General features: G+C 37.5%; 1 protein-coding gene across 2 annotated transcripts in view; it reads left to right on the top strand.

Moving 5' to 3' along the window:
- Positions 1–25,966, top strand: part of LOC131072442 (uncharacterized) — a 162,797-nt gene that overhangs the window by 118,577 nt on the left and 18,254 nt on the right. For both annotated transcript variants that reach the window (XM_058008607.2, XM_058008608.2), the window contains 2 exons: positions 11,297–11,355; positions 11,543–11,633. In XM_058008607.2, the coding sequence (XP_057864590.2) occupies positions 11,297–11,355; positions 11,543–11,633 (150 nt within the window). The remainder of the gene's footprint in view (positions 1–11,296; positions 11,356–11,542; positions 11,634–25,966) is intronic.

Raw genomic sequence — 25,966 nt, forward strand, 5'->3', positions numbered from 1 at the left:
AAATAACTCATGACCCCTTATCTCTATCCATGTATCCCCCAAGCCTTCAAATCTATCTTCTAGTCCTTCCTCATCCATTCTAATTTTCTTGGACCTAAGGCTTGATGCAAGACATTGGTCAATTAGGTCTTGGGCCAAAGAATGCCCTTCCTTTTTCTGTCTCTTAGGTTTATCTTCAGGGGGCTGGGTTTCTTTAGCTTTCCTAGCTCTACTCTTTCTAGAAGATGATTCCTCCATTACCACTACAGAGTTCTGAGAGTGAAAGACTTACTTGATTTCAAGGTAGACCACTGGTGAATTAGCCCTCGAATCGTCTCGTCTCAGCTTTCTGAAACTCGCTGTGAATTCCTATTGCTTAGAAGTGTCCCTCTTTTGCCAATTTATCGTGCATTCATGGCCATTCTATCAGTTACCTTTACCAGTTGCACAACGGTCACCGAGTCATTTATTTGAATTCATGATGAAGTGACTTTATTAAGATTCGCATTGATTCTCGCGGCAGAAGATAATTATTCATCTAGCAACATTTCACGCTGCCTGTTGATGCTCATCAATTTTATGGTTGTACCCTTTCTTGATGAAATTATGCACTTCGGTATCTTGACTTTATCTTTCCTCGAAACACCATCTTTCATCGATGTTGCATCAATTTCGATGGAACTATCACCATCGTCAAAGGGGTTTGTAACTTCATCAACTTTTGCACTTTCATCGAAAAGTTTTATCACATGCCACATTTGCGCTGATGTTGATGAAATATTCTCTTTCGGTGAGAGACAAATGGTCTCCTTCGACTCTCTATGTTTGGTCGATAACGAGTCTTCGATGGGAGCCTCTTGTGTTTTATCGATGTCTTTTCTTCGGTGTGAAAACATCTTCGGTCAGCATTTTCGGTGGTTCTTCGACACGTTCTTTTCATCGAAAATTACTTTTGATGAAGCCTTTCCATGGTCTGCTCGATATATTACTTATCGATGGAAATCATGCTTTCGGTGAACCGCTTTTGGAGATCATCGAGGCTCAAGTCTGTTCGACGAGTTAATTATCGATGAAACATTGATGGGTTTCATCGATATCATTTCGGTCAGATAAAATACTTAGGTGAGGATTAATGTGCGCATCTGATGACTTCAGCTTAAGCGATACCCCTTTTTTTGTGAAGTCTGAGGTCGGTGAAAGTGCTAAAGGTTCTATCGAAATTTCTAAGGGCATGACTTTGATATATATATATATATATATATATATTTTTAAGAAAACTTCTGTAGCTTCAGTTGAAACTATGGGATTCTATTGATTTCAAAATCAATGCTCAACATAAACTACAAGAAACCAATTCATCTTCTGTCATTTATTTAGTTTTTCAATTTTTTGTTCAACCAAACTTTTTGATAACTCATGTGCTGCTAGTGAAACATACCACTCCTTTCTCCAAATGGCCAACAAGTTAGATAACAAAAGCTTTAGAGATATCATCAAACTCATCCAAGATCAAACACAGGGTAGTTTGCATCGTAGTTATAATATTTTCTGCATGATATTTTCTTATTTTAGCAAAGAATCAGTGAAACATTTTGAGAATTAAATCATCACAGTTAAGATCAAGCATCGCTATACATTATCTAACCTTTGCAATGATTTCTAAAATTTTTACCCTTTTAGCAATAGAAGGATGTCTGATATTATCCAAATTATGAAAACTCTCCTGAATCAATTGGAATATCTTTTTCATTATGTCATTTTTCTATGGAACTTTGGGAGCTGTAATCCTTGTGGTTTCACTAAGGCAAGAGGTGATTGCAAGTCTTACATCGTCATCAGGATGTCTCATAAGCCTAGGCTGGACCAAAGCAATCATTGATGATTCAAGAGCCCATTTCCTACTCTCACAATTTGATTGGTCAACCTTTGATAAGCAATTTTCTACTTCCCTCAAACTATTAAGAAAATCCTCTTTTGACTGATGTTGAAACTCAAGAACCTTTCCTAAAGCATAAAGCATAATTTCTACTTTCATTTCTTTCAGCGAAGGCTTAGGTTGGACTGAGGTTGGACTGATAAGCAATTTTCTACTTCCCTCAAACTATTAAGAAAATCCTCTTTTGACTGATGTTGAAACTCAAGAACCTTTCCTAAAGCATAAAGCATAATTTCTACTTTCATTTCTTTCAGTGAAGGCTTAGGTTGGACGATCTTGGAGGAATTACTGAAATATTTTGCTAAAGGACTCTTTTATCTATTTGCCATCTTTTGTCATTGAATCTAAAATGGGAAACACACAGGTTGCTAGGATCTTGGCTTTGATACCACTGTAAAATCCCTAACCGGAATATTTTGAATAAACTTGTAATTTCTTTAGTGATATCACCCAAGCATCCCATCAAATAGATTGTTCATAGTAAAATATTTTTCAAATTAGTTGAACAAGGCAGCACAGATGATTCATGCAATATTTCTTATGATTCAAATTCAGACATTCATAGAGAAATAACATGAATTACAAACTATTGTTGAATTTCTGAAGTATATACTCAGAAATGAAACAATTTATTTATCTCTCGATGGGTACAATTCTGTCTACTAAGAAATAATTTGAAAATGCCTCTTATTACAACAATTAATCTCCTCTAGCCCATATTAGACTCAATAAAGGGCTGTACTTGATGAGCACACAGTTATATTGAGAGAGGGGGGGGGTGAATCAGTATAACAATATTCTTCTACCTTATTTAATCACTTCAAGATTTAATCAAATTTAGTACATATGTAAAATCAAATAATGAGCAACACAATAACAACACAATTTATGTGGAATCCATTTATTAATATTGCTTTTATTAATCTTCTTTCGACAAATTTTATAGGCACCAACCCCTACAATATGAGGTACCAAGCTCACAAATATGAAGCACTAACATCACCAATATAAGGCACCAACTTCAATACTAATTTCTCTTCAAAACTTCTGCTATAATTCTCTTCTCCAATCTGCTATTATGCTGATTACAAATCTGTCATAAAACAGATTACAATCTCCTCATAAATCTGCATGTGTTCCCCTTAAATTCTTCTCTTATATTCCTCACAATTTCTTCATAAAATCTGCAAGTAAAACTCCTTATATATTTGTATGATGTTATTTTTTACTTCCTTCTTCACATTAACTTGCTACTGTATATCTGATATATATTTTATTCTTCACGCAACACATCATCATTCAACTCTTCCATAATGATTTTATATCTTCCTAAGAGGAAAGATTCCCTTAATGACATCTTCTTCCACAAAAGACATGTCCCAGAAACAAGTCACATCTCCTCAAAATTAATTGCTTTCCTTTTAAATGTTTATTTATATTAATTGTTTAACAAACAAATTGCTTGCTTTATTGCATGCTATGTGAACGACTGATCTGTTGGTTGTCTATACATATTAATATTAAAACTAATAGTCTTTGTAACTAGTTATACGAGTATTAGTGTCCTTAAAGCTGCATCTCTTTCTTTTGTATCAAATATGTATGTAATGTCCCCAATTTTAGCCTCTAGGCTAAACGGAGTAATAAGGAGAAATTAATTTCTTATAAAGTCATTAAAATAAAAAGTGACTTTATATTTAATTAATTTAATTAAAAGTGACTAAAGTATTAAAATAAAATATTAATTCAATAGTCACTTATTAAAAATAAATAAAGTATACCTACCCCCTTCTAGAAGGTGTCTCATGGGTTATGGAAAAAGTTAAATAGAAGAGGATAAGAGAAGGAAAGGAGACTTGGATTTGGATTTGATGAATTGATTGGTTGTGTAGAACCTAGAGGGTGTCTGCAGACTAGGGATCTTTAGTAACGAAAACTCCCAATTGATCTCATAATTGAGAGGGTGAAAGATCTCTCGAGGGGTTGCATAGAGGAGGTGACATTTCAGTCATCTCACTTGAGCTCATTGAATTTTTATATCAGATTTGGGTGATTGTGCTTCAGATTTTCAGACTTGGAGATCACCTTGTTGATGCATCTATTTTGGGCAAGACTACTTTGGCAATACTTTATTGGCAAGATTTCAGGTGGTTATGCTTCAGATTAGCAGGATTTTCAGATTGAAGATGACATGAACAGTGTTTATGAACAGTGCCGTCGCTACAGTGTCGTGAACAGTAGCAGACCCACATTTTGACTCGTATCTCTCCATTTGTGTATCGAACTTGTTGGCTAATGATTGCAGATTGAATAGGAGACCAAGGCTATAGTTTTGAGGCTAATTGTTAGGGGCTTAGGAGCCCATATCATTTATTTGGAGGGCCCGAACCTTGGCAGGTCCACCACCCTCAAACCCCATCGATTTCACCTTAAGACATTGGTTATTGCCCCAAAGACATCAAAGGAGTTAGGCGCTATATGTGGTGTGAGATCCGATCAGGTTAGAGGCAGATCTAGAGACATTTGATGTAGCTATACCGTCAGTTGTGAGACATTCACCTACAGCAGACATGGCAGCATCCTTTGAGGCACGTTTCAACATTTGGAAGGACCATTGACTGCTGTTATAACTACCGACATCACTGTTATACATCAGGTTCTCATTACCCAATTTACATTGTTTATTTTCTGTGATTGTAATGATTCATATCAGTCATATGTCTTCAGATTAATCTGGAAATGTTTATGTCTCATTAGTGTATGTATTGGTATAAATCGGCTTAAGTTGTAAGGCCCATTGGTCTCATGAATAAACAATTAGAAGGCTGCCTCACTCGGTGTCATTGTCTGAAGATGTTTGCCAACTGTTTGTAATTACGTCAGACTACTGTTCCATTAATTCGTGAACACTTTAAATGCCATATGGTCTTACATTGGGAAAGTAGTATTGTTTGGTCATCCCTTATCATTCATACTATGTTTTACTTGTCCTCTTACTGTGAAAACAAGAATTTTTCGGTGTCCATTGAAGTCAGAAGTTTTTTAATCAGTTTAATGCCAATTGTTTGATACAATTTCAGTCAGCTGTAAGTGCACATATTATATGGTAAAGTCATCCTTGTGCATTGGTTAAAGGTCCAAGTGTCAATTAATGCATTGAGGTGTTCATTCCTAATCATTGAAGCCATCAACAGTCTCCTTAATAAGATATAACAGTCTGAAATTGTAAGACCAGCAAGTTGGAAGGTTGACTGTGAAGTGTTTGACGATATTCCTTGTGTCTCATAAGCATATTTTTAGACAAACAGGACCAAGGGATATTACAATGTATTTCCAGTATGATTGCTAAATTCCTTTCAAATTAGGCACTCTATTTTCATATGTGTTCTTATTCTTTTAGGTGTAGACATATCCCAAATTTTTTCTTGATATTGTTGTTGAATTCCTTTCTAGAACTTTAACTAGTTGTACAGACATTTGTATTTCCACAATGGGTTCTAAATGTGGATATTGTCTTGTAACTGGTGCATTGGAATGGTTTGGTTAACTGTCATCCATGCATGTTTTACTATTTATTGGCAAACCTCATCTGATGTTTTGTAATTTTGTTAGTTCATAGTTTGCTAATAGATATTTTAACAGTTGTCCCCTAAAAAATGGCCCAAAAGTACCCCTATATCGGAAACACATCTCACTATCCCCTGTCGTCCCCATCCCTTGTTGTCCCCATCCCTGAAACTCCGTGAACATAGTTTGATACTAATTGCTGCCACTTAATTCTTATTAACATTAATTCAAGGGAGTCGACTTTCTTTATGTCTATTGTTTATAATTAATATAAACAATCTTAATTGTTTCTTGACTTGGGCGATATACTGTTGGCAATTATTGTCAATGATGTCAACTAGGTTGCAAATGAGGCTAGAGATGAGATTGCAGATGATGTGAACAAGGGTGAAATCCATATGTCTCATGGTTGGCATGATGTTCTAAATATGTCTCTTAATGTGTTTTGTCCATCAGGTTTCATCTATGTGGATTGCAAATTCGAAATTGTTGAAAATCCTCTCTCTGCAAATTTCGGTGAGACAGTCTTTTTGTCTCATCGACATGCATCTGTTTTGATGAGACTTGGTCTATCGCCAAGACTCATTTTGTCTCTTATCGGTCCCTTGGTGTTATACCAATATGCTTCCTTTTCAATGTGACATGCACTTTCTCTTGGTGACATGCATCTCTTTTCAATGTGACCTTGTGCTTCAGCAAGACTAAAGTTGGTTTGCGTAGTGCTCCCACCTCTGGCCAACATGCTTTCTTTGAGTGTGGGGTTGGTTTGTTCCACGTTGTTTCCTATGATTGATCCTCCCTTGCCATGTTGTGCGCGTGTAGGGCCCCCGTTGTTGTGGCGGCATATGTCCCTGTAGTGGAACCACTACCAGGCCCGTTTGGCCTCTGTGTCCATGGTTTTCCAGCTAGTGCTCACTGATTTGTCCACCTTGGCTTAGGGTGTTCATGTGGGGCTCGACTATCATTTCAACAAGACCTTGCCCTTTGGCAAGACTCAAACCATCTTGGGCTGAACTTGTTGAGCTATACCGAAATACCTTTTTAGTGTGACGGTTTTTGTGTCTGGCCGAAATATGTTTCCCCCTTGGCGATGATCCTTCTTGGAGTTCTGGGCCCACCTTGCCCATGTGCTCTACAGGTATTCAGATGGTGACCGCTCATTGGTCCACTTGGTCCACCTTGACAGTGAGCTGTTTGTGTGGGGACCACCTACCTTTTTTCGGCATGACATTGTGTTTTGCTATGACTCCTAAATGCCTCTTGTAGACTTTTAAGGTTATAGCGATAAGGTTCTTTCTCGTTGTGACAGGCTCGATGTCTTGGTGAAATGGTTCATACTGCAGAAATCGACTAAAGGACATGATTTTCTCCTCACCAGTGAATGTCAATACATGTGTTGTCCATGTGAGCAGTTCACAGAGGTTGACTTGATGATATAGACGAAGGTACAGAAGATGTAAAGCACACAGAATGATTCAATTTCCATCTGGATGAAAGAATTGCTTGCAGAGATGGTCAACATTAATGCACCAAATTGGGTAGTTTGAAAATCCAATTAGAATCGGTTGAGGAAGAAATGAGGACAGATGCATTAAATGGAGAAAACATTGCAGATGATTTAGTGGCTCCAGATAGATCAGAAAATCCTTTGTCGACAAGATCTCACAGCCATAAGCTTATCAGACTATCACCAATCGACATGATAGGGGTAGGTGGAGACTAATTTTGTGGTAAACTAATCTCAGTGGTGGATCCAAAAATGGAAGTAGTTGCATTAATGTTAGCCGCCAATCATCCTGCAGACAAGATTTCTCGAAGGCTCTAGGAGATCAATTTTAGTTTCATTCTTGGAGGGAAAATCTGGATGGACAAAGATAACCAAAGGGTAGATATTTGTGATGTGATGTCAAGGAGTTAAGATAGTTGAACTGACAGAGAGAGTGAGGTTGTAATATAGCATTGAAAAAAGTGTGTCTGTTGTTGAGATAGAGAGACAGAGAGCAGTAGAGTGGTGTGGAGATTAGAAGAGAGAGAGTTGAAGTCGTCTGTGAGAAAGTAATAGAGGATATTGGACATAAGTTTTATATGATTAGCAGAGTCAAGAAGGCAGAGAAGTAAACAACAGAGCAACAGGGTGTGTATCTCAATCAGTTTTATAAGTTGCAAAAATTCATTTGCAACAAGGAGTTTCATTGTAATCTTTTAATTGTATCAGTCAATGCATTTCTTTGAGTGGGTGCTCAGAGAAAGGGTAGGTGCTCCTTAAGCAAGTGCTCTGAGTTTGTCAAGAGTTGGTGCCCTAAAACATATTGTAATCAAATTATCTACTGTGAGGCTGGATTGGAGCAGTAGACTCCAACAGCTATTCTCACCGAGGTTTTTCCCACATTGGGTTTTCCTCGTAAATCATTGTGTTATGTGATCCGCTCTTGTGCGTGTGTGTGTTCTTTTAATCTAGTTGTGTTATCAGTATATACACTCTTTGGTTTAAAAATTTTAGAATATCACTTATTCACCCCCCCTCTCAGTGATTGCTGATTGCATTATATCGCAAGCAATGTTCTTAAATAAATCATATAAAATCATTATCTTTTAAATCATTGCCTTTCAATAGTTTTTTGTCTTTGATAGGTGCAATATTAATGTTGCATAAAGTTGACCATCCATTCTTGGCCTCATTTGACATGAATGACAATTTGTCCAACAATATTAAAGTGTGATATAAACTTCTTGTCTCGAGTAGTGAAACCAAGAAGTAGCTATAGATGTAAGCACCTAGGGAGGTAACATTTCTGATCCAAAAATTCTTTCAACACTAACTATTCTGAAATCTTCATCAAATCGTCAGAATTCTTTTCCCAAACTCCAGAAAAGACCTTGAATAATCGTGTTCCACGTCATGCTATAATTTCTTAGTAGAGGTGGTTGAGTCTAATCACCATTAGTGATTTCTTTCAAGTAGTGAACTCCACCACAAGTCCTCACACCCTTTCTAAAGAATTCCTGTTATATGTTTAATCCCTAAATAGAGCGTTGACAACAAATGAAAGTTTTGCATTTTAAATTCATTCTCCCATAGTCCCGTGTGACCTTTAGGGGCTCCCTCATGCCATATTCATAAGCCATTCATCCCCAAAGTATTTTCTACTTCTATTGCCTTGATCCAAATAAAAAATGTGCAGCCAATGCAAAGGATATACCCTAGATCGCAGCCTGGCAAGAGTGGATTATATGGAAAGGAGACCCACAATTTCTCTTGTTTCTTGGTTTCCCGCTTATATCCAATTTGTCCCTTCTTATTTTAATGATGATTTAATTCAGCCCAACTAAATACATGACCTTCCGCAAGTCTATTGACTAGTTTTATAAAGGTGTGACCATGAAATGGCTTTATACATTGAGGTCACCTCAAAATTTCATATTCTCTCGTTTTCACTTGAAATAGATTCAATATAGTTTGCAAATATTAAAGAATTTCAACATAGAGGTAACAACCATAAATACTTAAATAATTTCCAATTTCTTCTCACCAAAATATTTAAATAATCGAAGTCTTTCATTACAATTTATAATTCAACAAACAATTCTAACAAAAATTGGAATATACCTCTTCTTCAGCACTAAAGTAATATTTTTTCTATTTGAAATTGCTCCAACCAATTTTGAGAGTTTTCATCCCCAAATTCCAACACTTCAACTCGCTGTTGATCCCTAGATGTAACCATTCTAATGAAGGCAGAGGTTTTTCATCCTTAGTTTCAGCCTTTCAAGTTTATTTCTGTCAAGCATCCATTGGGATTTTCATCCCACTAATAGAAATCCGGCCTTGGGCACAAATCTCGAAAAGAGAAATTATCAAACTTTAGAATGAATCTCTTTCATCTCCTCAACCTCCATTTATAACCCCAAGAGGAACTTTCTAGAAAGTATAATTTAAAATAACTTTTAAATAATAATTGTTTTGCTCCATTAAAGTGACTTAATATTAATTACTTGTTGGCCCCCAACTAAAGTCAATTTAAAATTTTAACCACTTTATTGTGATATTGCTATCAGGATTTAATTGTGTAGTTTTTGATTCAAACTCATTGACCCATGATTCATGAGCAGTGGTTCACAAGAACCCATCTCTCATGAGAATGAATGATACACTTAGCAGTCATTGCATCTAGGTGATGCTCACAGAGGTGAAGCATTGGTTCTTCCCGGGAGGTCACCCATCCCAATACTACTACAACTTGAGCACGCTTAACCATGGAGTTTCCTCCAAGGTTAAACCCACTCAGCTTGCAATCCCATTTGCAAAACCTTCTGCAAGTGTTGTGCCTTATGAACCATTCATTATAGAGGCCCTTAAGCTCATCAAGTGATAAGTAGGAGATATTTTCCACAGCAAGTCAAATTAAAATATCTCCTACTTATCACTTTATTGTGACCTTTACAAATAATTAAAATAGTTGTCTTTAAAAATATAACACAAAGTTAGCTTTGACTATTTAATTTAAATTATTTAATTATTTTTAAAAGTCAAGTGGAAAAGGGACATTACATCCTAGTCACCTTGCTTAAGGAAAAACCACCTTAAATGTAGGAATAATCTATACAAAAGGATAAAAAAAGGTTGAGTAGCATTTACACACTAAAAGTAAATATATATGCTATGGCTTAGGACCTAATAACTAGGGCTCTAATGACCAAGGAAAGATTTATTCTAACATATTTAAATTTTCCTTAGTATGTCTATGTTGTTAAACTGCACAGCTATAATGGAAGCTCTATCGGCTGCTTTAATGGAATATTTATGGGGTGGGAGATCTCATCAGCCCCTGTCGACAATGAAAAATAAAACAGAGGAAATCAATTTCAGAACTATTTTGAAATCATTAAACAATGTGTTTTGGGTTAGACTTTGAAACTGAAATTTCTGCTATATTTAGAAACCATCTACTTGTTGTGGAGTATAGACCTTCTGGATTTTGAAGCTCTATACTCCACGACAATTATGGACTGTAGAAACTTTATGTCTACAACCGTAATACTTGTCATTTATCTATGTTAAAGAATTTTCAAATGTATTTAATATTTATTGAAAGAATTTGTTGTTTCCTTCTTTGGGTTATATATGCTTAAGATTTTTAACTTGTACACTTAATCAATATGAGTGAAAACTACTCTATATGATTTATCACACTAGACTGTCAATCAATAAAGGGAAATTACGAATCTTAAATGTTGGAGGAACAAGGTGACTACCTCAACAATCGGGTAGCTATCAGAAAGTTTCATGCTTAATATGAATCTTCTTTAAAAATATAGCATGGGACTGGTGACTTTTCTAATGCGAATTAATTACTATTTAATTATCATCCTAACTATTGTGATGAAAGAGTTTTGGAAGTAATAAGTTGGACCTACACGAGGTTGTGAGGAGTATGTGGAATTTCATTCATGCAAGTTCTTGCCTATAAGAGATCTTAAAATTCAATGGTGTAAAGAAGATGGAATTGGAAAGAAGAAACAAATCAATAAGCAAAATAGTGGAGATCATATAAACTCTAGAGTGTATGTATTTTGTGGAGGTACTCGAGGTCACGATGGGATTGGTTTTTCTTAATTAATTAGTTGTCTACATTTAATTTGCATTATCCAAATATGTTTTATTGAATAAATCAACAATGAATTCAGTGGTAAGTGTAGAGGAAACTACCATAGATGTGAATTGAAGAGTTAACAAGTGTTGAATTAATTTGTAAAATGTGATGCTGTTTCTTAACATGGTCCACATCCATGCATGATTTTGATTTTGTTTTACAGTTCACATCTTTGAGAGCAAAAAATCTGCGGGCTTCACACATTAATGGCTTTTCAGACCCGTAAGTATTAATTTCCTTTTTTCTACTCTTGATCTTTCAAATATTAGCAATGTGATTGTTGTTTTATATTACATTTGTGGGCTTGCATATTTTGCATAAATAGATGATTCTGTGAACTGGCACGAAAAATGTATTATAGTTGTAAACCGTTTGCTGACTCTGTTAATATTTTTGTTTTCTTGAACAGATATATATCATTTATTGGACCAAATTTAGCTCAAAGTTTCAGGTCTAAAGTGAAGTATCAGACCCTAAATCCTGTATGGAATCCCCTTAAGGTAATACCTCAAAGTCTCTAGCACGTGTGCTACAAAGTAATCAAAATAATTGACTTTTGTTAAAATTTGCTTTTTAAATATATGCACTATCGTATTTCACCAAGTTTACCATGTTCAGCATATCGGTTGATGTTTCATAAGAAAATTTGTCGATCTAATTATTCAGATTGTTTCTTATGACAATTCTTGAAAATTTTCTTGATATATATTGTGCAAAAAGAATTCATTGAATAATATTAACTGATTTTTAACATCTTCCATTTTACATGTCACCTAGCTGATCATTTTGAACTGACAATCTGGTAAATATTGAAGTGGGATGGAGTTTTATATTGAGGTAGTCACTCCATCTGCCACAACGGCATTGGTTTCCTTGGCTTTTACTCTGGAAATACATGCTGAATAAGTGTTGAAAAGACCAGTAAAAACATTCTCTTTGGCAAGCAGAATGCATAATAAAGCATTTTTCTTTTGGCATATGTAGATCATTATTAGAAAATATGCAACTTAATTTGTACATCTTTGACTGTCATTAAGTCCACACGAAACACAAGATATGGAAATGATTGGACCTTGACAGTTTGGCTATCCTAGTAATATCTTCCAACATATGGTAGCTGGTTAAATTTGTTAAAAAGGTAATCCATTATTTTAGGGAGATTAGGGTGTTATTTATTTAGGCTCTAAGTGTTGCTTTGAAGGTGGAATGGACTAGAAAGGATGGCCTCCAACACTTGTTTTTAATAAAGTGAATATTTTATTAAGAAAGACGAAAATTACAAAAGTGGGTGACTAGGAAGGGCAAAACCAGGAAGAGAGAAAATTGCAGCAATTGTTAGTACATCAAGGTGTGCTAGCTGCAATGAGATATTATAATAAGAAAACAAAAGGCCTATTGTTACTGTCCTGATATTACTTTGTAAATAGCATTGCTTTTCCAAGACAAAAAAACAGAACTTCTTATCACCGCTGACAGTAATCAGATTAGTTTTAGGATATATATGGTTGACTATTACTAATGAAGAGCCTCTAGTATCATCGGAGAGTCTTGCAAAGTGAAATTTTTGAGACATCTAAATGTAAGTAGCTAGCAATATTCATGGCTTTGTAGCAGAGTTCTGAGGCTCACCCAGACTCGGACTCGGCCGAGTTTGGGCAACACTCATTGAGTCTTGCGGACTCACCGGACTTATTGACTCCAAGTGAGTCCCATCTCATGGACTCGGCCAAACTCAAAAAAAGAAAAAATTAAATGATTTTTTGGTTTATGATATGCCCCCAAAATATACATGAAATATAACATTTAACTCCCCACCTTTGTCTTCTAGTCAGTCTCATTCTTCTCATCAGAATATATACATGAAATATCACATTTAATATAAGTCAATCATCTTAGACCTACTTTAGATGCCTTCGTAGGAGGGATGCAAGCTCCTCTGAGCCATAGACTTCTAGTTATTGTTTTGATATTTGTTTGGAAAATTTGATGTCATGGATTTCATAGTCCATGAGTTCTGTATACATTTGACAATATTTATATATCTAAGTGTGCTATTTCCTTCAACTACAATTTGTGTTTATACTTACATGATCGATGTATACTTGTGTATGTGATCAAATTAGCTTCTATTTGATGATTTAATTGTGTCTTTAAATTTTATCTAATAAAGGGTGCATGAAACAAGTTTTAAATCTTTAAAAATCTCTAAATTTCTTGGGTTTTTCACTTGCTGAGTCTTTTCTGAGTCTACTCCGAGTTTTTTTGCCAAGTCTCCATTTTCGAGTTGAGTCACCTATTAAACTGGATCAGATTTATGTATAGGCAATTTTAAATTATAATGTAGTAATTATGCACAGTAGTTGTAATTGAAGATCACACAATGTTCTGTATAATATTGCAGGTCGCTAATGTATACACAAAATATTGACTGCTATAAGAACAATAATATCAATTGCTGTAAATTGTAATGTCCCCTTCTCAATGATTTGCTTTCAGTGGTCCATTGGCCTATTCGAGGAGACCCGTAGGCTATGTGGAATGGAGAATTAGGGTTTCCAATGCTGGTGAAGCGAGAACTTACCATTTTTAGTAAGTTAGGGTTTGGCTGTTTGGATGATGTTGTCTTACTGAGCGTTCCAAGTTCTTTCTCGGGGTGTGAAGATCATGCTTTTCGGAGGAGTAATTCATGACTTACTATTTTTAGTAAGTGGCAGTATGGAGCATTTCTATTTTTGGCAGTGGACAGGGTCCTGATCTCGCAACAGTTCAGTGGTCTTCTTTTCTCAACTTCATCCCGGTTTTGCTTGATAATCAATATTGGAGTCATAAGTGATTTAATTAAATATTAATTCCTTATCCTAACGTATAATATTTAAATATTTGTATTTACTGATTAAATATATTGAGGATGACTTAGGGAAAAATAATTATTTGATATCAATGTGTTATTTTCCTAAGTCTATGGTGTTATTTTTTGTGGCGATTGGGGATAATAAAACATCTCATGTTAAATTATTTTTTGTTGCAAAATTGTCACCAAAGGGTAAAGTTCGAACTTGCCTAGGAAGAAGGGAAGTGGGCGCCATGTTGAGTGAAGACATGAAATGAAATGAAACATAAATGGGAAAGGTGAATTTGGGCGTATTTGTGAGCATTTGCATTTGAATTTGGGGAGCATGAAGTTATAAATGTGAGCCTTGGGCTCTCATTTTGGGCATCTTGAAAAATTGCATCGTTATGCTGCCGGATTGGCGTATGAACTTGAAGCTTCGGAGTGTGGCTCCCTAGTATTACCAGTTTCATACTTGAGACATAGTACCTAGCTAAGTAGTGTATTCTTGTGACATTTTCAATGCGTATTTTCAGTATTTTGGAGTGTGGTGTGTTTTCTAGAGTAGTTGGTTTGCTGTGGCTGAAGCAAGTTTTCAATCATACCTCCCTGCCTAAGCGACTGGTCATTCTAGGTACTGGCTCAAACCTTTTCTATGCTATTGGCAATATATGTTGTAAGTTTGCAGATCTTTATTTGGAGTTTTAGATTTTATTGTGCAAATCAAAATTTTCTATTTAGGCGTGGGCTTTGGTGAGTGCATTGGGATGCGTGCAAAGTGTTTTGGAGTGTTTGATAGCTCCTCTTTGGTTTTTTCTTAGTCGTTGCTTGTCTAGTGTTTGTTTGGGAGTGATTTGGAGTCAATTGAAGGAGATTTGAGTGAGATATGAGCATTTTAGTGAGTTTATGTGTTGTTGGTTATGCATTTCCAACTTGCTGACTTTTATAGCAGATTCCAGGAAGTAGGTGTTGAGTTATTTTGATGATAGATATCTCATGTGTTCAGCATGATACTCCTCTATCTTTCCTCACTATTGTAAGGTTAAGTAGTAGTAGTACTAACCGTTTCTGGATTGTATTCTTCATATCCTGCTGAAAAGTGGAAGAGGTTGGCTTGCCGCCTATATCTGATATTTTGTAACTCGGTCCTCCTGCTGCATAAGTGGTTGAGTTATATTGGTTGTAATGATCCTCCTGCTGCATAAGCAATTGAGTGATATTGGTTGTAATGATCCTCCTGTTGCATAAGCTGTCGAGTTGAGTTTGTTCGGTGTATTCAGTCCTCCCACTGAAATATTGGGGTCGAGTGATTTGTGTTTGGAGTATTGTTCTCTTGGCTGGTTTACCGCCAAGTTCCTTGCTTTCCCGCAGGATAAGCGAAAGGGGCTGGCTTGCCGCCCGTTATTGTATTCAGCAATTCAGTAGTTTTTCTCTAACGATCCCCTGCTATTGTATGCTCTCACCCTCCCAGTCTGGGCTCTCGGTGATCAGAAAGTGTAGGGTTTCTTCCAGTCGTTTGGATTTCATTATTCTAACCCTAACGGGTGATTGGTGTGCTTGCGATATTGCTTTAAAAATAAAATAAAAAATAGTGGGAATATTACAGTGGTATCAGAGCTGGTTTTCCTGCCAGCCTGTGAGTTTTAGAGTGGTCAGAGTTCTCCCTAAGTGAGAGAGACGTCCGTTACTACAATAGAGAATAGAAGAGACAGCAGTTTCAGATTCCTTTAGTGCCGGAAGAAGATACCTTTTGAGAGGTATTGAGAAACAGAGGGAAAGAAGTGGATTCTGCAGATTCAGTAGATTGGATGGTAGATAAGGCTACAGAACAAAATGAGGCCCCTGACAAAAAGGCTGAGAGACAATTCAATGCCATGATGGATATGATGTCTCAATTGCTAGCCAAACTTAACCAAAATGTTGTTGGGACCCCTAATCAACCCAACAATGGACCGGAAGCTAGTACTTCTAATGCTCCTGTAGGAAATGGGAATGGGAGTAATAATGGGAGCAACAATGGAGGTTCAGCCCCAAGACCTCTGCAACTTGTCTTCCTACCAAGAGAAACACATCAAGCTGAAATTGAGATACCTACAGCTGATGAAATAAGGAACAACTATATGAAGTATGCTTCTCTCCCTGGAGAGATCCGAGATATCCTCACCTTGGATCAGTTCATGAATCAGAAAATGAAGCAAGGAAGGAGGAATGACAACAGATTTTCTGCCCCAAGAGATTATCAACAAGCTCTTGTTAGGGTAACTTTAGCACATTTTGATGGAATCACTAAGAGCATAGCTAGAGCGTGGGTACAGAAGTTGGACAATTATTTGTCCTCGAGGCCTATGCCTAAAGAAGACACCATCAAGTTCGCTACTTTGCACTTGGATGGAGTGGCCCACGAATGGTGGTATCATGGGTTGGTCACCCTTGGTCATAATTTGATCACCGCATATGCTGATTTCACCAACAAGCTCATTGAAAGGTTTGATACTAAGGACCCAAAGGTGAAATTTAGAGAACTTGTTCAACTCAAATAGCAAGGTTCTTTGGACACTCTCATAACTGAGTTTCAAAGTCTTTCAGTTATGGTTAGTAGCATCTCGGAGAAGAGGTTGGTGGTCCTATTTGCTGAGGGACTTGAAGAACCATTGAAAGGTTGGGTAAAAGCCTTTGACCCGCCCACCTTTGGCTGATGCAATCAAGAAGGCTCGAAGCATGGATTTGGTTGCCCCAAAGAACAAATTTCAGTCCAAGCCTTTCCCTCTCCGAGAGGATAAGAAGAAGTTTACAAATCAGACCAAGAAGTTCCCTTTGCGAATGGATGATGAGCTCCATCAAGAGCTCCGAAGGAAGAATCTTTGCTATTCTTGCAGAGAACCTTGGGCCCCAGGGCATAAGTGTCATGGGAAGGGCAATTTGCATCAAATGGAGTGCTATTCTGTGGATGGATCAGATTCTGAAATGTCAAAACAGCAGGCTGAAATTGAGGACGAGTATGAAGAGGCTCCTGAAGGGCCTAAAATTGGGTCAGATGACAAAGGAGTGGTTGCTCAACTCTCGAGCATTCACAATAACGAGTCCTTTAGAGTTCGGGGTGTGATAGGAGAGCATCGTGTCATTGCTCTCATTGACACAGGAGCAACTCATAATTTCATTGATAAGAGCATAGTTTTAAAACTCATGGACTTGCCACGGACTTGCGAGTCCGTGGGAGCCACAAGTCCATTTGAAAGACTCACGAGTCTTTTGCACAGACTCGCGAGTCTTCCAGATGGACTCGCACGACCCAGAAAAAACGTCATGCAAGCTTTAAAAATGAGTTTTTATTTTTATTTTTTTGCCTTCATTGGGCGTAACTGAGGGAGTGAAATATCTCATGAAGGGTTGTTTTTCACAGTTTTCCATGGGGACGCGTCCCCTCCTTTTTGACTTTTTTGGGGGTTAAGGGGTGACCCTAATTAGACGTGGGCCAATAGAAAAATAACACCCGACGCCTTTATAAAATAATAAAAGTATTTTTGGCCTCGCAGGGCGCTGCCCCTCGACCCCGCCCTATATCACGACAGGGAGCACGCAAGGGGCGCTGCCCCTTGACCCCGCAAGGGGTGATGCCCCCAAACCCCCGTCAAGAAATATAGGGGGAAACTGCACTGATGGAAGTAGGGAAAATTTAACCTCCGAGTCTAATTAGGCTCCATATAACAACATAATTAGCATTGAAGAAATCTTGGTATTATACATTTTAGAGTTGAAAGTTTTAAACTATGAGTATGAATGATGAAATTTTAAATATTGTGCGTTTGTAGATCATATGACATGTGTAATATTTCAATTATGGCTCTTATGTTCTCTAAATGCATTAATTTCTTTATGTTTTTTTCTAAAACTACATTTTTTTTTGCCGAGTCTTTCGCGAATCTTACACGAGTCCGAGTCCGAGTCCAAATTTTTTGTTTGCTGAGTCCGTGGCGAGTCCGAGTTTTAAAACTTTGGATGAGAGGATTGTTGCAAAGAGGGGACTAGTGGCAGAGGAAGTTGAAGGCTTCAAAGTCATGGTAACCGATGGCTCCACTATATCTTGCAACCGAATGATTTCCAACATGTCTCTGAAGTTAGGAAACCATGAGATTCAGGATGATTTCTTTGTGGTTAGCATTGGAGGGACCGATGATGCAGTCCTTGGGATTCAGTGGCTGAGATCTCTTGGTGAGATCACATTAAATTTGCAAACCATGGAGCTAAAATTCATGTTTGATGGGAAGGTGGTATTGAGAGGAATGTCGAATGGTGGACTTAGAGTTGTTTCATTGAAGAGGATGGAGAGGCTGATCTGCCATAACCAAAAGGAGTGGGCAGCAGAGTGTTTGATAATGTCATCAAACCCATTGGAAGACAAGGGCAGCTACTTAGCAGACATTCAAGCATTGGTTACAGACAAAAGTAAGGTCCTTGGGAAGCCATATCTTGGTAGACCTCCTGAGATTATGTTCATGCCTTCCAAATCACTAGAGGAGAATCAGAGCTATCCTGAAGACATTCAAGCTTTGATAACCAAGAGAAGTAAAGTGTTTGAGAATCCACCTCCTGGTAGACCTCCTGAAAGAGGTGTAGAACACATCATTGAGCTTGAAGGAGGAGCTAAGCCAGTTATGACTACTCCATATCAGTACCCCAAGAAGAAAAAGGATGAGATTGAGAAAGCAATCCAGGAGTTTCTTGGCATGGGTTACATACAGCCAAGAAAAAGCCCATTTGCTTTGGTTGTTGTCTTGGTGAAAAAGAAGGATGGGACCATGCGCATGTGCGGGGAATACTGGGCCCTGAATCAGAAAACTATAAAGAATAGATATCCTATCTCGAAAATTGATGAGCTACATGGTGCAGTGTTTTTCTCTAAGCTTGATCTCAGGTCGGGGTATCATCAAATTAGGATGAGAGCTTCAGATGTGGAGAAGATTGCTTTCAGATGCCACTTTCGGCATTTTGAGTTCCTAGTCATGCCCTTTGGCTTGACTAATGCCCCTACCACATTCCAATCATGCATGAACAAAATCTTCTAGAAACAGTTGAGGAAGTTCGTGCTCATATTTTTTGATGACATACTCATATTCAACAAATCTTGGAAGGAGCACTTACAGCACTTGGATGAAGTGTTGAGCATACTGGAATCCAAGTCCCTGTTTGCAAAGGAGTCCAAATGTGAATTTGGAATGGAATAATTTCTCTACCTTGGTCACATTATCTATGTAGGAGGTGTGAAGGTAGACCCTGAAAAGATTAGAGCTATCATTGATTGGCCTCCTTCTGAGAACATAACACACTTAAAGGGATTCTTGGGTCTTTGTGGTTTTTATCGTAGGTTTGTGAAGGGATACTCTTAGTTGGCTGCCCCCCTCACAAATCTTACAAGGAAAGGAGCTTTTGAATGGTCAGAAAAGGCACATACAGTATTTGATCAGTTTAAGGGGATCATGAGCTTTTGCCCTGTTTTGGCTCTACCTGATTTCACCAAGCCTTTTGAACTGTTGTGTGATGCATCTGGCGAAGGTGTTGGTGCAGTCCTCATGCAAGACAAGCATCCTATAGTCTTTGAAAGCAGGAAGTTGAGAGGGCTAAAAGGCTATATTCGATATATGAAAAGGTAATGCTTGCCATAATGCATGCCCTTACAAAGTTCAGGCAATATCTTGTGGGGAGTAAGTTCGTTGTTAAGACTGATCATAACATTCTTAAACACTTCATGCATCAGAAAGACTTGAACGAAAGGCAACAGAAGTGGGTGAGTAAACTACAGGCTTACAACTTTGATATCAAGTATATCAAAGGAAAGAATAACATTGTGGCTGATGCCATGTTCAGAAGGCCCCATTTGAGCTCATTGTGTGAGCTTACTGTTGATTGTAGGGAGTTGTTGCTTGTTGATTATGCCAAAAATCAGTTTGCAACCAGCATCATAGAGGGTACCTTTCATGATGAAAAGTACAAATTGGTTGAGAAGTTGATTCTATACAAAGGAAGGATCTTCATTGTGGCTGAATCTAAGCTAAAGGGGAAGATTTTGAAGACTTTCACCTTGCTGGTCACCAAGGTTACTTCAAGACATACAGGCAGATCCGAGAGAGGTTTTCTTGGAAGGGGCTAAAAAATGATGTTTTGAGGTACATTAAGGAGTGTCATACATGTCAGAGAAACAAAGATGAGCACACTCTGCCATTTGGTTTGTTACAACCCTTGCCCATTCCCAGTCAAAAATTGGAAAGTATATCCATGGAATTCATCACTGGGTTGCCACGAGCTCATGGGAAGGATAGTATTTATGTGGTGGTGGATAGATTAACTAAGTTTGCTCACTTTTTCGCCATCACCAGCTCATTTACAGTAGCTCAGGTTGCTGAAGTGTTCTTTCAGAAGGTGTTCAAGTTACATGGGTTACCAAAGAACATTGTGAGTGATAGGGACAGCAACTTCCTAAGTGCTTTTTGGCAAGAGATTTTCAGATTATGTGGTACTGTGCTCACTCCAAGCACAAGTTATCACCCACAAATTGATGGGCAGACGGAGATAGTGAATAAGTGGTTGGAAGGATACCTTAGAAACTATGTCTCGAAGCAGCAGAATACATGGGTGAGATGGCTTCACCTAGGAGAGTATTGCTACAACTCCTATCACATGTCCATCCGGATGTCACCATTCATGGCACTATATGGTTATGAAGCTCCTAGCTTCACTGACTTGATATTTGGTGATAGCAGAAACCCTCAAGCGAAGGATATGATGCAACAGAGTCAAGATATATTGAGGTTTTTGAGGGACAATCAACAGCATGCGCAGAATCAGCAAAAGTTGTATGCTGATCAGCAGCTAATTGAGCGCACCTTTGAGGTGGGCAACATGGTTTATTTGAGGCTTCAACCCTATAGACGACCTACTCTCAAGAAGAGTGGAGTTGAGAAATTGAAACCACAATTCTATGGACCTCTTAGAGTCAACAGGAGGGTTGGAGAAGTGTCTTATGAGTTGGAACTACAGGCGAGCAACAGGATTCATAATGTATTTCATGTGTCTCGCCTTAAGAAGGCTCTTGGATATAATGTGGTTGCTTAGGCAGAGTTACCTCCGCTTGATGAGGAGGGAGAGTTAGTTTTGATTCCTGAAGCTATCCTTGATTTCAGGGAACGTCCTTTGAAGAGAAGGGTGATCAAGGATTACTTGATCAAGTGGAAAAATTTGCCAGCAGAGGATGCTACGTAGGAAAATGAAGAGATTTTACTGCATCCAGCCTTATAGTTGCTTGAGGACAAGCAATTTTGGGGAGGGCAGACTGTAATGTCCCCTTTTCAATGATGTGCTTTCAGTGGTCCATTGGCCTATTCGAGGAGACCCGTAGGCTATGTGGAATGGAGAATTAGGGTTTCCAATGCTGGTGAAGCGAGAACTTACCATTTTTAGTAAGTTAGGGTTTGGCTGTTTGGATGATGTTGTCTTATTGAGCGTTCCAAGCTCTTTCTCTGGGTGTGAAGATCATGCTTTTCGGAGGACTAATTCATGACTTACTATTTTTTATAAGTGGCAGTATGGAGCATTTCTATTTTTGGCAGTGGATAGGGTCCTAATCCTGCAGCAGTTCAGTGGTCTTCTTTGCTCAGCTTCATCCTGGTTTTGCTTGATAATCAGTATTGGAGTCATAAGTGATTTGATTAAATATTAATTCCTTATCCTAAGGTATAATATTTAAATATTTGTATTTACTGATTAAATATATTGAGGATGACTTAGGGAAAAATAATTATCTGATATCAATGTGTTATTTTCCTAAGTCTATGGCGTTATTTTTTGTGGCGATTGGGGATAATAAAACATCACATGGTATATTATTTTTTGTTGCAAAATTGTCACCAAATCGTAAAGCTCGAACTTGCCTAGGAAGAAGGGAAGTAGGCGCCATGTTGAGTGAAGACATAAAATGAAATGAAACGTAAATGGGAAAGGTGAATTTGGGCGTATTTGTGAGCATTTGCATTTGAATTTGGGGAGCATGAAGTTATAAATATGAGCCTTGGGCTCTCATTTTGGGCATCTTGAAAAATTACATCGTTATGCTATCGGATTGGTGCATGAACTTGAAGCTTCGGAGTGTGGTTCCCTAGTATTACTAGTTTCGTACTTGAGACATAGTACCTAGCCGAGTGCTGTATTCTTGTGACATTTTCAATGCGTATTTTCAGTATTTTGGAGTGTGGTGGGTTTTCTGGAGTTGCTGGTTTGTTGTGGCTGAAGCAAGTTTTCAATCATACCTCCTTGCCTGAGCGACTGGCCATTCTGGGTATTGGCTCAAACCTTTTCTATGCTACTGGCGATATATGTTGTAAGTTTGCAGTCCTTTATTTGGAATTTTAGACTTTATTATGCAAATCAAAATTTTCTAGTTAGGCATGGGCTTTGGTAAGTGCATTGGGATGTGTGCAAGGTGTTTTGGGGTGTTTGGTAGCTCCTCTTTGGTTTGTTCTTATGCGCTTCTTGTCTAGTGTTTGTTTGGGAGTGATTTGGTGTGAATTGAAGGAGATTTGAGTGAGATATGAGCATTTTAGTGAGTTTATGTGTTGCTGGTTATGCATTTCCAGCCTGCTAACTTTTATATCAAATTCCAGGAAGTAGGTGTTGAGTTATTTTGATGATAGTTATCTCATGTGTTTAGCATTATACTCTATCTTTCCTCACTATTGTAAGGCTAAGTAGTAGTACTACTAACCGTTTATGGATTGTATTCTTCATATCCCGCTGAAAAGTGGAAGAGGCTGGCTTGCTGCCTATATCTGATATTTTGTAACTCAGTCCTCCCGCTGCATAAACGGTTGTGTGATATTGGTTGTAATGATCCTCCCGCTGCATAAGCGATCGAGTTGAGTTTGTTCGGTGTATGCAGTCCTCCCACTAAAATATTGCGATCGAGTGATTTGTGTTTGGAGTATTGTTCTCTTGGCTGGTTTACCACCAAGTTCCTTGCTTTCCCGCTTGATAAGCGGAAGGGGGGGTGGCTGGCTTGCCGCCCGTTATTGTATTCAGCAATTCAGCAGTTTTTCTCTAACGATCCCCTACTACTGTATGCTCTCACTGTCCTAGTTTGGGCTCTCGGTGATCAAAAAGTGTAGGGTTCCTTCCAGTCGTTTGGATTTCATTATTCTAACCCTAACGGGTGATTGGTGTGTTTGCGATATTGCTTTAAAAATAAAAAATAAAAATAGTGGGAATATTACATAAATGCAATGATGTCGATTGTTGTAAGTGCAATAAGATCGGTTGTTGTAATTGCAATGAGATCGACTGTTGTAAGCTTTCACCACAATACTGAGTGCACCTGTTGTTATCACAACTTCATCTATTACCCATCAAATGAAATAGGGCCGAGATATATAGACATTCTTGGTGCTCCACATAGAGTCACATGATTCCACATAGAGTCATGACTTCTATGTGGAGGAACGACCCCCTTGGTAAACAGATGCGATGTATAAACAATTACTAATCGGTATAATTAGTGACTGATACTATGTCTTAACAACAACTATTAATCATAACTCTTTGATAGCAATATACAAACATAAATAATACTACGTATAATCGGATTGTCAGATAAATGATTAAAGAGTGTAAATGTAAATAGACTGTTATTACTTTCTGAGCAATCAGAATTCTGAGACAACTAGTTTAGAAGTTTTAGCGTTGGATATAAGGAATGTAAAACTGATTTTATTAGTCTTATCGATTTGCCTCTGCAGATGAAAACAAACGATTATATTTACTACCGATCACTGTATTGTTTTTCTTCTATCGAATATCTTATAAACAGAGAGGGTTCCACATAGGGTCGTGACCCCTGTGTGGAGCCACGATCCTTCTACACCGGCGATTACTTCCTTACATAAACTCAACGATACATAGCATAGCAAATTTGTTAGTTAATACTAACTAAATTTAATCACAATTAAATCGCAAATAACAGACTTAGTTTCTGTGCGTTGATAAAATAAGGAGACATTTATTTTCCTGAGTGTTACGACTGAGACTATAATTAACACTCCCTATTAGTCTTAAGAGTATACACCTAAAACTTAATTGAGCTCACCACTAATCTCATGAGAATTACATCACCTAGATGTGAAGTATCATCGTGTGATACTCAGGATATACTCACTTTGATATCCAGTTTTAAGTATCAGCCTATGATACTAAGGATACACTCACTTTGATATCCTTGTTATAGTATGTGCACTGACATTAATCCGCTTACATAATGTCTACTATAACTTATCATATTACTGATATTCAAATTGTCTGATTTTCAGTTTATATGATCTTCCAAACATTTATAAGATCGTCACCTTACAATGTTAAAATACAAGTGTTCATTAACTAAAGAATCGTCATCCTTTAGGAATGAACACAGGGAAAGGTTACATACTTCATATACTCAAATATATGACCAAGAAGTTTACATAAATTTTAGACATCAATTACAGTTTAACCATACCAAGATACCTCCTAAAGTGATCTATTTTCACTCTTGCTAGGGGTTTGGTGAGAATGTCAGTTGTCTGATCTCCTGTATTGACATATTCCAGTCTTATTACCTTTCTCTCTGTCATGTCTTTTACATAGTGATATGGGATCTCAATGTGCTTGGATCTATCATGAAAAACTGGATTCACTGAAAGTTTAATGCAGCTCTGATTGTCACAATGAATGATAGTAGGCTTCAGACTTTCACCAAACAGTCCTACTATCAATTTCCTCAACCATACGGCTTCCTTAGCTGCCATGGATGCAGCTATATATTCAGCTTCTGTGGAGCTTTGAGCTACGGATGATTGTTTTCTGCAGATCCAAGATACCATGGCTGATCCTAAGCTGAAACAGCATCCTGAAGTGCTCTTCCTGTCTATCACGCTTCCAGCCCAGTCTGAATCAGAGTATCCATGTAGGTTCAATGCAGTGTGTTCATAATGCAGTCCATAGTCCAAGGTACCTTGTAGATATCTCAATATATGCTTTACTGCAACCAAATGTATTTCTTTGGGTTCAACCATGTGTTGACTGAGTGCATTTACTGCATAACATATATCAGGTCTGGTATTGACTAGGTACATTAATGATCCAATAATCTGTCTGTATAATGTTGGATCTGCAAATTTGGAATCTGCTATAGCTTCTTTTAGTTTATGTTGGTTTGTTTCCATAGGAGATGACATTGACTTACAATTCATCATTCCAAATCTCTTCAGAATGTCAATGGTGTATTTACCTTGATTTAGATAAATACCATCTGGTTTTTGCCATACTTCTAATCCAAGGAAATAATGGAGTAGACCTAAATCCTTCATCTCAAACTCTGAAGCTAGTTCTTGTTTGCATTTTGCAATGAGATGATCTTCGCCTGTAATTAATAAGTCATCTACATATAATATGAGTATCAACATTTCACCTTTGATTATTTTGAAATACAGATTTGGATCAGCAATTTTCTTAGAGAAACCTATCTCTAATAAGTAACTGTCAATTCTTTTGTACCATGCTCTGGGAGCTTGTTTTAATCCATACAGTGCTTTCTCTAACTTGCATACATGTGTTTTAGCATTATTTACCTCAAATCCCTCAAGTTGCTCTAGATATACTTCTTCTTCAATTGTTCCATTCAAAAATGCAGTTTTTACATCCATTTGATGAACTTTCCATCCTTTAGATGCTGCTATAGCCAGGATTGTTTTGATAGAAGTGTATCGTGCAACAGGTGCAAATGTTTCTTCATAGTCAATTCCTTCCTTCTGTGAGAAACCTCGAGCAACAAATCTTGCCTTATGTTTTTCTATACTGCCATCAGCAGCATGCTTAATTTTAAAGAGCCATTTAGAAGATACAACTGATTTTCCTTTAGGTCTAGGCACAATTTTCCACACATTATTCTTTAAGATAGATTGATATTCCTCTATCATGGCATCCTTCCAT

Source organism: Cryptomeria japonica, chromosome 8 (assembly GCF_030272615.1).
Source record: "Cryptomeria japonica chromosome 8, Sugi_1.0, whole genome shotgun sequence".
Classification (NCBI taxonomy): Eukaryota; Viridiplantae; Streptophyta; class Pinopsida; order Cupressales; family Cupressaceae; genus Cryptomeria; species Cryptomeria japonica.